Genomic DNA, 14,556 nt, shown 5'->3' on the forward strand with positions numbered 1-14,556 from the left:
ATGTCTCTGGACATTCTTGCCTTCACTATTTTGAGTTAGCTCGCATACTTGTTTATGACTCTGCTCACCAGTAGGTGGAGCTGTTGGCACTAATCCATTCTCTTTTCCAAAGCTTTGTTGTTTAGGACAAGGAGAAAAATCCCTCGACCTAAGGAACAATCTGCATTGGCATCTCAAATGTCCTTTTTTACCACAATGGTAACAATTGACATTTGATCTGTACATTCTCTGTTTAGAGTTTTCATTTTTAGCAGAGTTAGCCTGAGTCTTAGGACAGTCATTAGTATGTCCATGGACAGTCGCTACCTTTACTCTCATGTTAGACACTTTTATTGATCTCCTTATGTGGTCAATAAATGTGGCTGCATCAGTCAAGGATGGTGCGTCTGATGCTAGTTTGAGTGAAACAGGATCTAAATATTTAAATTTCCTGACAAATGCTGTGATCATAGTTCGTGGTTCCTCTTCATCAGGCACAGTCATGACCATTCTGTACGCCTTATCAAACTTCAACAAGAACGCAAAAGGGTCATCTTGTGAAGTGACTTTTACATTTTCTATCAAATCAAGTGATGGAGAGGAGTCACCAGTGGTAAAAAAGATTAGTTGTTTTAACCTGTCACTGTCTGTAACAGGCACAAAACTTCCAATACCATCATCTCTAGGGGAGTCCTGAAGTCTGTTAGCCATATGAGATGGGAGCCACAGCCGGTATATCTTATTTTTCTTCTCGTCGGTGAGATAGTACTTATCTGTGTTAGTTTCAAAAACATCAATGTTATGAAAGGCATCCATTTTGTCATTGTACTGCGGGATGTCTTTTACTATCTTGATGTGTTGGTCATGTATTTTTAGAGTGATTTTGTGGCCCTATCTTGCAATTTTCGCTTTTCTAACTCATCTCTATTTAATGCTTCTTCTGTCTCCGGATTTACTGTAGGTGGTACATAAAAATTCATCCTATGAGCACCTTTTCCTCGGGTGAGAGCGGCTACCTCTTGTGAACGTAATTTGGACACGAGTTGTTTTTTACAATCCAACTGTTGTTCATACAGTTCTAACTGTTGAGCCAAGAAATAACAATTTTGGCAGCCACCGTCATCCGAATCACATTCTACGTCATCACATGCAGTGTTAGGTTGATTATCTGTTTTTTGGTTAATCGTGCAAAGACTTTGTCTAGGTTGTAAATCGGCTACAATCAGGTCATTAAATTACCATATGTAAGACATTGTGAATCTTTTTCTGAACCTCATTTACACAAAATATTTTCTTATCTATCTACTTATTCTGTTCCTCACATTATTTATACAATTCAGTCCATAGCTCCGCATTAGTTGTACAGTTAGCGAACTGAAAAGATAAATTACTTTTATTAGAATAAGAGGTAATAAAATCCATGTTTACCTGCTTCACTTGGTGGAGAAATTCCCTCGTGACTCTGGTCTGTATACTTGTAGCTTGTGTCCTGTCGCAGCAGCGTCTAGGTCCTTTCTGTAGCTTTTGTCCCGATAGGTTGCAGTGAACATGTGTTCTTCACTCTTCAACTCCCCCCTCAGCAAACTAGAGGGCAAAGGTCAGGAGAAGCATCCAGGCGGCTCGCCGTATGAAGAATAAATAGTCCTGCGTGCTGATTGACAAGCTTTAGGCTTTTGCGGACAAACTTCACAAGCCACTTCCAGAAATCCAAGAGTATATTGGTTAAATACAGGCACAGAGTAAATAATGTACAAAGAAAGAGTTCCTTACATAAAAATGATTGAAGATAGAAAAGTTCATATCTCCTGGTCCTTGAGCATTCCTTCATGTGTAGGAGAGAGAGTGTGAGTTGTGAGGCCGGCAGAGGGAATGTTGTTGTTCTTCCATACGTTATCCTCCTCGTGTTACCTTCTTCGTGTTATCCTCCTTGTGTTACCCTCTTACTAGGTTCTAATGGCCTTCTTATATACTATTAGCTTAGGCCTCATTGGATACATAACAAGTCCTTAAATGTATAGATTCTATTTCAGTTTATGTGGTAATGCGGCAAACCTACAAATATGGTCTTAGGTTGTTTCTCCCTAGCCAGTGACTAACTATAGAATATAGCTGACACCACTAAGTTGTATATTTGGAGTACTTCACGTGGTTACATGTCAGCCATCTTAACTTTCACTAACCTTCTGTATATATAAGATACAAAGTGATCTCTTATCAATGATTACATATGGTCTTATGTTAGGGGTAAGTAAGCTTTGTTAAATTTGTTAATTATGATATTACAAATGTCTTCAGGGTGAGCGTCTATACGGGACACGTGGTCTCTTCTGAATCATAACAAAATTACAAAATAAACATCGGATAGAAGAAAAATAACAATTCCGAACTATGATAGGGACGGACTGTAAAAATATAAAATATTATTGGTAAATATAAGATTTAAGAACCTTTTTCCTTCCAATCCACGACATATATGGGAATTTACGAGCGTGTAACTGGGTCTTCAATCCGTGTAATAATGGCGCAAAGTGTGAAGTAAAGAGATCTTGTACCAGATGTGATCAGATCTCTAGGGATTTTATACCCCGGGGAGGACAAAGAAAAGGAAAAGAATTACACCCATGTTTACTGAACCCGGGGGACGCTGAGATATTGACGACTTCTCATATAGAAAAATGGATTTTATGATCTGAGACCGAAAATAGACGTCAAGACGGGAAACGCTGGTCTAGGGTTTGTGATAAATAAAAGTATCTGCAGCGTCTTATGTTCAGAAGAGACGATCTTCAAGGGAGACGCGCGGATCCTGTCTGATGCCTTGAATTAAAGTCTCTATAATCATAATGAGAAGGGGGCGGGGACAACACTGACGCGTTACATTCCCTATATACAACGTCAGGGACAATATTACATTTATTATAAGTCCAGTGTGCGGAGATGGATATAAGAATAATAAATAATATAAGAAAGAAAACTTTTATTAACAATTGGTAACAAGTTTGGAGATTCAGTATATGATGTATGTATAAATGTCAGATATCCTATGTACATGGATAATATATAGATGTGTTATCTGCATCATTTACTGCCCTGAATTGGCTTCTCTCATGTGTGAGTTCTTTTATGATTAACAAGACTTGATTGTTGAGTAAAACATTTCCCACATTCTGCACATGGAAATGGCTTCTCCCCTGTGTGAGTTCGTTTATGTTCACGAAGAATTGATTTCTTAGCAAAACATTTTCCACAGTCTGTACATGAGAATGGCTTCTCCCCTGTGTGAGTTCTTTGATGGTAAACAAGAGTTGCTTTCTCAGTATAACATTTACCACATTCTGAACATGAAAATGGCTTCTTTCCTGTGTGAGTTATTTGATGTTTATAAAGAGTTGGCTTAAGAGCAAAACATTTCCCACATTCTGAACATGAAAATGGCTTCTCTCCTGTGTGACTTATTTGATGTCTAACAAGACTTGATTTAATAGTAAAACATTTCCCACATTCTGAACATGAAAACAGCTTCTCTCCTGTGTGAGTTATTTGATGCTGAACAAGACCTGAATTAGAAGTAAAACATTTCCCACATTCTGAGCATGAAAATGGCTTCTCTCCTGTGTGAGTTCTTTGATGTACAACAAGATCGAATTTAGAAGTATAACATTTCCAACATTCTGAGCATGAATATGGTTTATATACTGTAAGAGCTTGTTGATGTCCAACATTCCTTCTGTGACCTTTATTTTGCTGAACATCCTGTGATGACTGAGAAGACAGGACCTGTATATAAGGATGAGATGACAGATCTTGGCTGTGAAGGGCTGAGGGTGTATCTGGGATAATGGAATGTTCTTCATATGTATCTTGTGTGATATCATCATCTGCTTTATAATCTGAAGATATAAGATTCTCCTCTGATCTCCTGGTACAAGAATCTGCAGAGAATAACACAGATTTTATTATTAGTATTAACCCCTTAACAACCCTTATTAACCCCTTAACAATCCTTAAGCTATTGTGTTTTAATTTTCCCCTCCTCTCCTCATAGCCATAACTCTTATTTTTCCATCTACATTGCGTTTGAGAGCTTGTTGTTTTGTGGGACGGATCTTACATTGTATCAACTGTGCATGAAAATATAAGTCTGGTCCATACAATCACAGCGATATCTAATTTGCATAGTTTTGGTTACACTTTACTACTTTTTAAAAACAATTACAAAAAACATCTTTTGAATGTTTTTTTTTTTTTTTTTTTTACACTTTTTGGTCCTTCTATAGGACTTTTATGAGCAGTCATTGGATTGCTCATACAGATCAGTACAGTATTTACTGCATTGATCCATTAGAGCCGACCATAGACAGGCTGTATGAATAGCAGAGTCCCGGCAGTGACAGAGTCCTAGCAATCATGTTATGTGCAGTAAAATTGACTTGTTCTCCTCATAGATCAGGTTGGTACGATCGGTATGTATAACATAGTGTTATCTTTTAAGCTGGGTTCACACTACGTTTTCTCCCATACGGGAGCGCATACGGCAGGGGGGAGCTAAAAGCTCGCGCTCCCGTATGTCACCGTATGCGCTCCCGTATGTCATTCATTTCAATGAGCCGACCGGAGTGAAACGTTCGGTCCGGTCGGCTCATTTTTGCGCCGTATGCGCTTTTACAACCGGACCTAAAACTGTGGTCAACCACGGTTTGAGGTCCGGTTGTAAAAGCGCATACGGCGCAAAAATGAGCCGACCGAACGTTTCACTCCGGTCGGCTCATTGAAATGAATGACATACGGGAGCGCATACGGTGACATACAGGAGCGCGAGCTTTTAGCTCCCCTCTGCCGTATGCGCTCCCGTATGGGAAAAAAACGTAGTGTGAATCCAGCCTTACTCAGTTTTTTTTTTTATTTAAACTTATTTTAGTAAAAAGTGAGTAAAGAGACGTACAGTGTAAGTACAGACCATGGAAGTCTATGACAAAATCCCATTCAGCACAGCATGATGTATACAGAGTGAGGACAGCTGCATAACACAGTCACTGACTACAGACACAATACAACCTAAACCGGGAACTAGAGGCTGCGCAGAACTGGTTGTTCAATCCCACTCCCGCCCGCTCCCGATGATTTTTTTTTTACCAATCCCGCCCGTACCCGTAGGATGTTTGCTCCACTCCCACTAAAATGTTTGTCCAATACCGTCCGCTAACATAGGAATGTACAGACACTAGGGTGCAATGCTCTGCACATACTCCCCATGTAAACTTTCCATTTCTATGCAGAGCACTTTTCAGTAAAAATGACACCTTAGCCGGTGGCAGGGGGAGGAGACTATTGGGAGGGGCACTCTGAGTGTGAGACCCGCAGCCATAGTGCCTGACTGCCCGCCCGCAGCAGCCTCCTGACCGTCTGCGTATTTGGAGTTGAGTCTCGCGTGATCCCAATCCCAGTGCATCCCTCTACCGGGAATTTTAAAGGTGTACTCCGCCCACAGGATAAAAAAGATAGGGGATAAGATGTCTGATGGTGGGGGTCCTACCACTGGGGACCGCCACGATCTCCCTGCAGCACCCGACGTTCTGAAAGTTTTTTTTCAGAATGCTTGGTTTGGGCGGCCGGAGATGTGACATCATGCCACGCCCCCTCCCATAGACATGAATGGAGGGGGCGTGACATAACGTCACATCCCGGCCGCCCAAACTCGGCGTTGTTAACATACTGTTTAGAATGCCGGGTGTTGCACGGAGATCACAGCTGCAGGACCCCCGTGATCAGACATCTTATCTCCTATCCTATGGGTAGGGGATAAGGTGTCTGTGGGCGGAGTAACATGTGGTGGCGCAGTATGGGAGTTATTACCAAGTACCCTTGCTGTCCTGTTGGGCAACCTCCCCTCAGTGTCCCCTGGGCCCCCCACTTGCACCTGCCCCCCCCATGAACATATGTTTACCATGTATTATACTGTGTAATGTGTGAAGAAAGCCTTGTCACTTTAGGAAAGGTTAAAGGGGTTATCGAGAAAAAAACTTTTTTTAATATATCAACTGGCTCCAGAAAGTTAAACAGATTTATAAATTACTTCTATTAAAAAATCTTAATCCTTTCAGTACTTATGAGCTTCTGAAGTTAAGGTTGTTCTTTTCTGTCTAAGTCCTCTCTGATGACACCTGTCTCGGGAAACACCCAGTTTAGCAGAGGTTTGCTATGGGGATTAAAGGAGTAAGCTCAGGTCATATTTAAGCATATATATATATTTTTTTTTTATTTTATTATTTTTTTTTTTTATAAAAATTTTTTTTAAACTAGTCATAAAAAAATATGTAAATTGGGAATCGTTTAAATCGTACTGACCTAAGAATCAAATTAGCAAAATTGCATTTTCTTTTCAGTTTCACCTCACAATCATTTTTTCAAGTTTTATAGAAGATTTTATGGAAATGAAGAAATGAAGGATTTCATTATCAAGTACAGTGGATCCGGCAAAATACATGTCTGTGTCTATAAACAGGCGAGGAGGAAAAAATAAAAGATGTAAAAATTATAACTGGCTACATCATTAACCTGTTAAAGACCAAGGGAGTACCTGTATGCCCCGAGTCTCCTCCCTTTCTATAAAGCGGGACCACAGCCGGGACCAGTAACTAATAGCGCGTGGCACTGATCGTGGTGCCGCATGCTATTAACCCTTTAGATGCAGCGTTCAAAGTTGATCGCCGCATCTAAAGTGAAACTAAACTACCCCCAGCTAGCTCAGTGGGCTGTTCTGGACCGCTGCAGTGAAATCGCGGCATCCTGAACAGCTGTAGGACACAAGGAGGGTCCCCCTACCTGCCTCCTGGTGCCGCTCGCTGAATGACTGCTCAGTGCCTGAGATCCAGGCATGAGTAGTCAAGCAGCAGAATCATTGATCAATGTTATCCTATGGGATAACAATGATCAATGTAAAAGATCAGTGTGTGCAGTGTTATAGTCCCCTATGGGATAACAATGATCAGTGTAAGAGATTAGTGTGTGCAGTGTTATAGTCTCCTATGGGATAACAATGATCAGTGTAAAAGATTAGTGTGTGCAGTGGTATAGTCCCCTATGAGATAACAATGATCAGTGTAAGAGATCAGTGTGTGCAGTGTTATAGGCCCCTATGGGATAACAATGATCAGTATAAGAGATCAGTGTGTGCAGTGTTATAGTCTCCTATGGGATAACAATGATCAGTATAAGAGATCAGTGTGTGCAGTGTTATAGTCTCCTATGGGAGTTATAACATTGCAAAAAAGAAAGTGAAAAAAAAAAAGTGAATAAAGATCATTTAACCCCTTCCCTAATAAAAGTTTGAATCACCCCCTTTTTCCATAAAAAAAAAGTGTAAATAAAAATAAACATATGTGGTATCGCCGCGTGCGGAAATGTCCAAATTATAAAAATATTTTGTTAATTAAACCGCACGGTCAATGGGGTAAACGCAAATAAATTCTAAAGTCCGAAATATCGCATTTTTGGTCACTTTTTATATAATGAAAAAATGAATAAAAAGCGATCAAAAAGTCCAATCAATACAAAAATGGTACCGCTAAAAACTTCAGATCACGGTGCAAAAAGAATGAGCCCTCATACCGCCCCGTACGTGGAAAAATAAAAAGTTATAGGTGTCAGAAGATGACAATATTAAGCGTATACATTTTCCTGCATGTAGTTATGATTTTTTCCAGAAGTCCGACAAAATCACCTATATAAGTCGGGGATCATTATAATCGTATGGACCTACAGAATAAAGAGAAGGTGTCATTTTTACCGAAAAATTTACTGCGTACAAACGTAAACCCCCAAAATTTACAAAATGGTGGTTTTTCTTCAATTTTGTCGCACAATGATTTCTTTTCCATTTCATCATAGATTTATGGGTAAAATGACTGATGTCCTTACAAAGTAGAAGTGGTGGTGCAAAAAATAAGCCATAATATGGCTTTTTAGGTGCACATTTTAAAGAGTTATGATTTTTTAAAGGTAAGGAGGAAAAAATTAAAGTGCAAAAACAGAAAAAACCCTGGTCTTTAAGGGGTTAAAGGGTTAAAACAAAAATAAACTGGAAACTAGGTCAAACACACAGCCAGGGGTCAGGAACCAAAGCTGGTACTCCGGAATAGCCAAAGTCAGGACACCCAAAAGTCAGAACCAGGATTAGGAACCAGAGTGGATGTCAGCCAGACCAGGGTCATAAATGGAATCACAATCAGGAACAACAGTAACGCGCTTGGAGATCAGACTGCCTCTGCCCTTCCGTGGTCTTTGAACTGTTGCCGTTAAATAGCCAGGACCCAGCAGGGAAGGGGCTGGCTGATTAAAAGGTAGCCAGGGAAATAAGTAGCTGCTCAATAATAACAGCTGAGGTTTTGCTGTCTGAGAAACCAGCAGTGGAGCAAAGGAAAGGCAAGAGCCCTCACAGTACCCACCTCTAAACTAACCCTCCACATAGGGGAGCAACAGATTTGTGAAGGGATTAAGCATGAAAGGCACGGAGAAGGGCAGGAGCACGTACATCTGTAGCTGGAACCAGGACCGTTCCTCTGCTCCATAGCCTTTCCAGAGGATTAGATACTGGAGGCCGCCCCTGGACATATGGGAGTCAAGGATACTGCAGTCCTCATAATCCGACCCCGTCAAGGAGGTAGTGAGGTGTAGTGATTGCATAACAACAACTTTAACTCCTTAAAGGAATCAAAACAATTTTCATTTTTGCAATTTTCCTCCTTATTGTTATTGATTTAAAATAAGTAATGTCATTACAAAGTACAATTGGTGACGCAAAAAACAAGTCATATGTGTCTATAGGGGGGAAATTACGTGTTATGATTTTTAGAAGATAATAATCATAACACGTAATTTCCCCCCTATAGACACATATGACTTGTTTTTTGCGTCACCAATTGTACTTTGTAATGACATTACTTATTTTAAAACTTAAAAAAAAAAATCTTTTGACCCCTATAACTAATTTTGACCCTTTTACGCACATGGCAGTACCACATTAGATTTTTTTTTTTATTACATCATTTTATTTAAAAAAATTGGAAAAGGGGGGGGGGGGTGATTCACATTTATTCGCTTATTTTTTTTTAAACCATTTTTTACCCCTCACAGGGAGCTACAACATGCAATCTTTTGATTGCAAACACTGATCAATGCTATGCCATAGCATAGCATTAATCAGTGTTATCAGCACTCTGCTGCTCCAGCCTGCTAAGCAGGCATGGAGCAGTAGATCGCCAATCGGACGACGAGGAGGTAGGTGAGGACCCTCCCGCCGTCCAGTAAGCTGATGGGACATCACGATTTTGTCGCAATAGTCCCGATCAGCTACGCTGAGCTGCCGGGATACTTCTGGTTTTGTTTTAGACGCCGTGATAAACTTAGATTGTGGCGTCTAAAGCGTTAATGCCGGGCATCGGCCCGAACGGCCGTGCCCGGCATTAACCTTGGGTCCCGGCTGCTGATAGCAGTTGGGACCCATGGGGTTTGAAGCTTTTTCTGCTCGGGAGAACGGTTTAGACCCCGGTAATGGGACTCAGGACGTACAGGTACGCCCTGAGTCCTTTAGTGGTTAAGAATAAAATGTGTACGACCTTGGAAGTCCGCATGGAGGGCGCGAGGTTAAGTCCATAGGAAACCGGGTTAACCTGTCATAGTACGTGGTAGGGCCCAATATACAGGGGAGCCATTTTTTTGGGTAGAAGTGCAGGTAATCAAGTTGTGGGTGGAGAACCATACCCTCTCCCGGATCTTCAAGGAGGGTGTCACTAATTGCCTTACAGTCAGTCTGGAGCTTCTGCTACATGGACCTCTAGAGCGATCCTTGGATTTTAGTATATGTGCTGTCGAGGCGACTTCAATAAGATTCTGCTGCACTGTGCACACGATGGAATTTACAGATCTTGTCTAGATAGACTTGTGTATTCTTTCTGCAGATTCCGCTCGGAAATACATTACAGTCTATGAGACGCCGCATTTCTGAGCGGTCCTATCGGCTATTGGATCATTCTAATCTGCGGAATGTCGCCCGTGTTTTCTCTGTGTTTTCTCTGCACTTTTTCAGCCGTTTGAACCCGGCCTTAGCCAAGAAGAAAGGAGACCACATAAAAAAAAATCAGGAGAAGAAGAAGAGAGCCCACCTAGCCTGTCCTAGAGATAAACATTTGTTTATTTGTTTGTTTTTAACCTCTCCTGCTCTGGACAGTTCCTGCCCTGGACAGAGATGTCAGCAGAGAGCAGTGTGGTCAGACTGAAAAGAACTACACAGCTTTCTCAGCAGCATACAGCAGCTGACGAGTACTGGAAGGCTAAAGATAATTTTGAATATAATAAAAGCATATTACAACCGGTAACTGAGCAGAATCTGCATTAAGTGGTTACTACTCACCTAGGCGGTTACCTGTAGGAATGTCCTCCTTATACTGCTCATCACCGCTCACATCTGTCTCTCCTTTTATGTCTGTAGTATTAATATAGATCAGATCTACTCCTGTAGGAATGTCCTTTTTATACTGCTGATCACCGCTCACATAAGTCTCTTCTTCTTCCTTTATGTCTGTAGCATTAATATAGATCAGATCTTTCTCTGTTTGAATGTTCTCCTTATACTGCTTATCACTGCTCAAATCTGTCTCTTCTTCTTTCCTTATGTCTGTAGCATTAATATAGATGAACTCTTTCCCTATAGGAATGTCCTCCTTATACTTCTCATCACAGCTCACATGTGTCTCTGGAGCATTAATATTGTTTGGACCTTCTCCCTGATTCATAAGATATGGAAGAAATATTGTAAAAATCATCAGACAGTAGGAGAAGTCACGTTGGATGTTGTAGATGAGCAGGAGATGAGGAGTCATGGAGGGTGAGGGGACTGACCACAAGAGCTTCACAGCCCTTCTACAGATCATAGGGAATATCTCCATCTACCTGATCATCCTGTGGAAGAAGAGGACGGGGACACCTCTCTGGTGCTGTTCTCTTACTGGATCTGACTGTAGGGAACACATACAGAGACTGAATTCATTCTTTACATACAAATAATGAGAGGACATGTGTATATAGTCATGTCTATTACCTGGTGATGTGAGGGGCTGCTGATCCTCCATCATGACCTGATCCTTGTACTGATCCTTGTGTCCTTCTACATACTCCCACTCCTCCATGGAGAAATAGACCGCCACGTCCTGACACCTTATAGGAACCTGACACACAATGATACCGTCATCACCCCGACCCCTCCAGTGGTGTTACTGTATAATGTCCCAGCATTCCCAGCAGTGTCACCTCTCCAGTCATCACCAGACCCCTCCATTACTGTATAATGTCCCAGCATTCCCAGCAGTGTCACCTCTCCAGTCATCACCAGACCCCTCCATTACTGTATAATGTCCCAGCATTCCCAGCAGTGTCACCTCTCCAGTCATCACCAGACCCCTCCATTACTGTATAATGTCCCAGCAGTGTCACCTCTCCAGTCATCACCAGACCCCTCCATTACTGTATAATGTCCCAGCAGTGTCACCTCTCCAGTCATCACCAGACCCCTCCATTACTGTATAATGTCCCAGCAGTGTCACCTCTCCAGTCATCACCAGACCCCTCCATTACTGTATAATGTCCCAGCAGTGTCACCTCTCCAGTCATCACCAGACCCCTCCATTACTGTATAATGTCCCAGCAGTGTCACCTCTCCAGTCATCACCAGACCCCTCCATTACTGTATAATGTCCCAGCAGTGTCACCTCTCCAGTCATCACCAGACCCCTCCATTACTGTATAATGTCCCAGCAGTGTCACCTCTCCAGTCATCACCAGACCCCTCCATTACTGTATAATGTCCCAGCAGTGTCACCTCTCCATTTATCACCAGACCCCTCCATTACTGTATAATGTCCCAGCAGTGTCACCTCTCCAGTCATCACCAGACCCCTCCATTACTGTATAATGTCCCAGCAGTGTCACCTCTCCAGTCATCACCAGACCCCTCCATTACTGTATAATGTCCCAGCAGTGTCACCTCTCCAGTCATCATCAGACCCCTCCATTACTGTATAATGTCCCAGCAGTGTCACCTCTCCAGTCATCACCAGACCCCTCCATTACTGTATAATGTCCCAGCAGTGTCACCTCTCCAGTCATCACCAGACCCCTCCATTACTGTATAATGTCCCAGAATTCCCAGCAGTGTCACCTCTCCAGTCATCACCAGACCCCTCCATTACTGTATAATGTCCCAGCAGTGTCACCTCTCCAGTCATCACCAGACCCCTCCATTACTGTATAATGCCCCAGCAGTGTCACCTCTCCAGTCATCACCAGACCCCTCCATTACTGTATAATGTCCCAGCATTCTCAGCAGTGTCACCTCTCCAGTCATCACCAGACCCCTCCATTACTGTATAATGTCCCAGCAGGGTCACCTCTCCAGTCATCACCAGACCCCTCCATTACTGTATAATGTCCCAGCAGGGTCACCTCTCCAGTCATCACCAGACCCCTCCATTACTGTATAATGTCCCAGCAGTGTCACCTCTCCAGTCATCACCAGACCCCTCCATTACAGTATAATGTCCCAGCAGTGTCACCTCTCCAGTCATCACCAGACCCCTCCATTACTGTATAATGTCCCAGCAGGGTCACCTCTCCAGTCAGCACCAGACCCCTCCATTACTGTATAATGTCCCAGCAGGGTCACCTCTCCAGTCAGCAGCTCCATCATCTTGTTGATGAGTTCTAGGATCTTCTGTTCATCCATTTCCTCATGTATCAGGGAGTGAGGTGGGGGCCCCGGGATTGGGCTCAGGGTTCTTCCCCATCCTTCACACACAGGGGCCTGACAGCGCCCACTAGAGGACTTCTTCACTACTGTGTAATCCTGTGTATGGAGAGACACATTAATATCACTACATACATTCCCAGAATCCCTCACCTCTCCAGTCATATCCATCTGTTATTACATAGATAAGAATGAGGTCATGTGACATCACTCCCAGAATCCCTCACCTCTCCAGTCATATCCATCTGTTATTACATAGATAAGAATGAGGTCATGTGACATCACTCCCAGAATCCCTCACCTCTCCAGTCATATCCATCTGTTATTACATAGATAAGAATGAGGTCATGTGACACCACTCCCAGAATCCCTCACCTCTCCAGTCATATCCATCTGTTATTACATAGATAAGAATGAGGTCATGTGACATCACTCCCAGAATCCCTCACCTCTCCAGTCATATCCATCTGTTATTCCATAGATAAGAATGAGGTCATGTGACGTCACTCCCAGAACCCCTCACCTCTCCAGTCATATCCATGTGTTATTACATAGATAAGAATGAGGTCATGTGACATCACTCCCAGAATCCCTCACCTCTCCAGTCATATCCATCTGTTATTACATAGATAGGAATGAGGTCATGTGACATCACTCCCAGAATCCCTCACCTCTCCAGTAAGCCGGAAGAGTATCTGTAGGGTGAGGTTTATGATCCTGTCGGCCATCTTGTTCCTGTCTCTCTCCATGGTTGATGGGTCATCCAGGAGAATTCTCTTATATAGAAGATATCAGCAGAGGATCCTGGATTGGAGAAACCTGAAGGGAAGAAGAGGAGACGATGATAAACCGCACCAGATTCTATGGAGAAATAAAATCCATTTCCTGGAGATAATCTGGGGAAACATCTGAGGAGACATTATAGTCACAATGATTTCGGATGAGTTCTCCTCTATGATGACGTCCTTGGAAATTTACCAGAAAATCTTTCAGAATCTTTGGCGGCAAAGAATCAAATACAGAAGAACAAACACCGAGAACACGAAAAGAAAGACAAGAAGGTAAACGTAAAGAAAAGAGAAGGAAAAGGGAGGATAGAGGGTGAAGGGAAACAAGGGGGGGGGGGGGGAGGAGCATAAGGCGGGAATGGACGACCAATCACATGACCCAGCAATATAGCAGAGAACACGCTGGAGGACACAACAGGACGGCGACTCCACAGTATCCTGGAATCACATCCACGGGGGCCACGTCTGGTAGAATCTATCATGAGACTCATGGATGGCGACTAATCTATCACCTTGGACACCAGAGCCGGAGGAGATGGGAAGATTTATAGGATGTGGGAGATGAAGGGTTAATGTATCATTTTACTATATTTTATCTATAGATCAATGTCTGTCCCCTCCCCCAGAGAGAGGAGAAGATGTCTGGGGGCGGAGTCACCTTCATAGGGGTTCATTGTGTCACATCAGTCACGCCCCCTCGTGATGTCACAGCCACACCCCATCGTGATGTCACAGCCACACCCCATCGTGATGTCACAGCCACACCCCCTCGTGATGTCACAGCCACACCCCCGTGTGATGTCACAGCCACACACCCCTCGTGATGTCACAGCCACACACCCTTGTGATGTCACAGCCACGCCCCTTGTTGTCACGGTCACACCACCTCGTGATGTCACAGCCACACCCCCTCATGAGGTCACAGCCACACACCCCTTGTGATGTCACTGCCACATCCCTTTGTGATCTCACAGCAACACTCCCCCCTCGTGA

The 14,556-nt window shown here is 43.0% G+C and overlaps 1 protein-coding gene across 1 annotated transcript; it reads right to left on the minus strand.

Annotated features, from left to right (window-relative positions):
• Positions 1-3,039: 3,039 nt before the first annotated feature.
• LOC130304494 (oocyte zinc finger protein XlCOF7.1-like) lies at positions 3,040-13,482 on the minus strand. The gene is made up of 5 exons (XM_056551935.1): positions 13,447-13,482; positions 11,075-11,201; positions 10,927-10,991; positions 10,388-10,760; positions 3,040-3,911 (listed from the first exon to the last, which is right to left on the minus strand). Exons 2-5 carry the CDS (start codon positions 11,160-11,162, stop codon positions 3,085-3,087), a joined length of 1,353 nt encoding a protein of 450 aa, XP_056407910.1. The 5' UTR covers positions 11,163-11,201; positions 13,447-13,482; the 3' UTR covers positions 3,040-3,084.
• Between the last annotated feature and the right edge of the window lie 1,074 nt (positions 13,483-14,556).

The sequence above is a fragment of the Hyla sarda genome, unplaced genomic scaffold, assembly GCF_029499605.1.
Source record: "Hyla sarda isolate aHylSar1 unplaced genomic scaffold, aHylSar1.hap1 scaffold_1278, whole genome shotgun sequence".
Classification (NCBI taxonomy): domain Eukaryota; kingdom Metazoa; phylum Chordata; class Amphibia; order Anura; family Hylidae; genus Hyla; species Hyla sarda.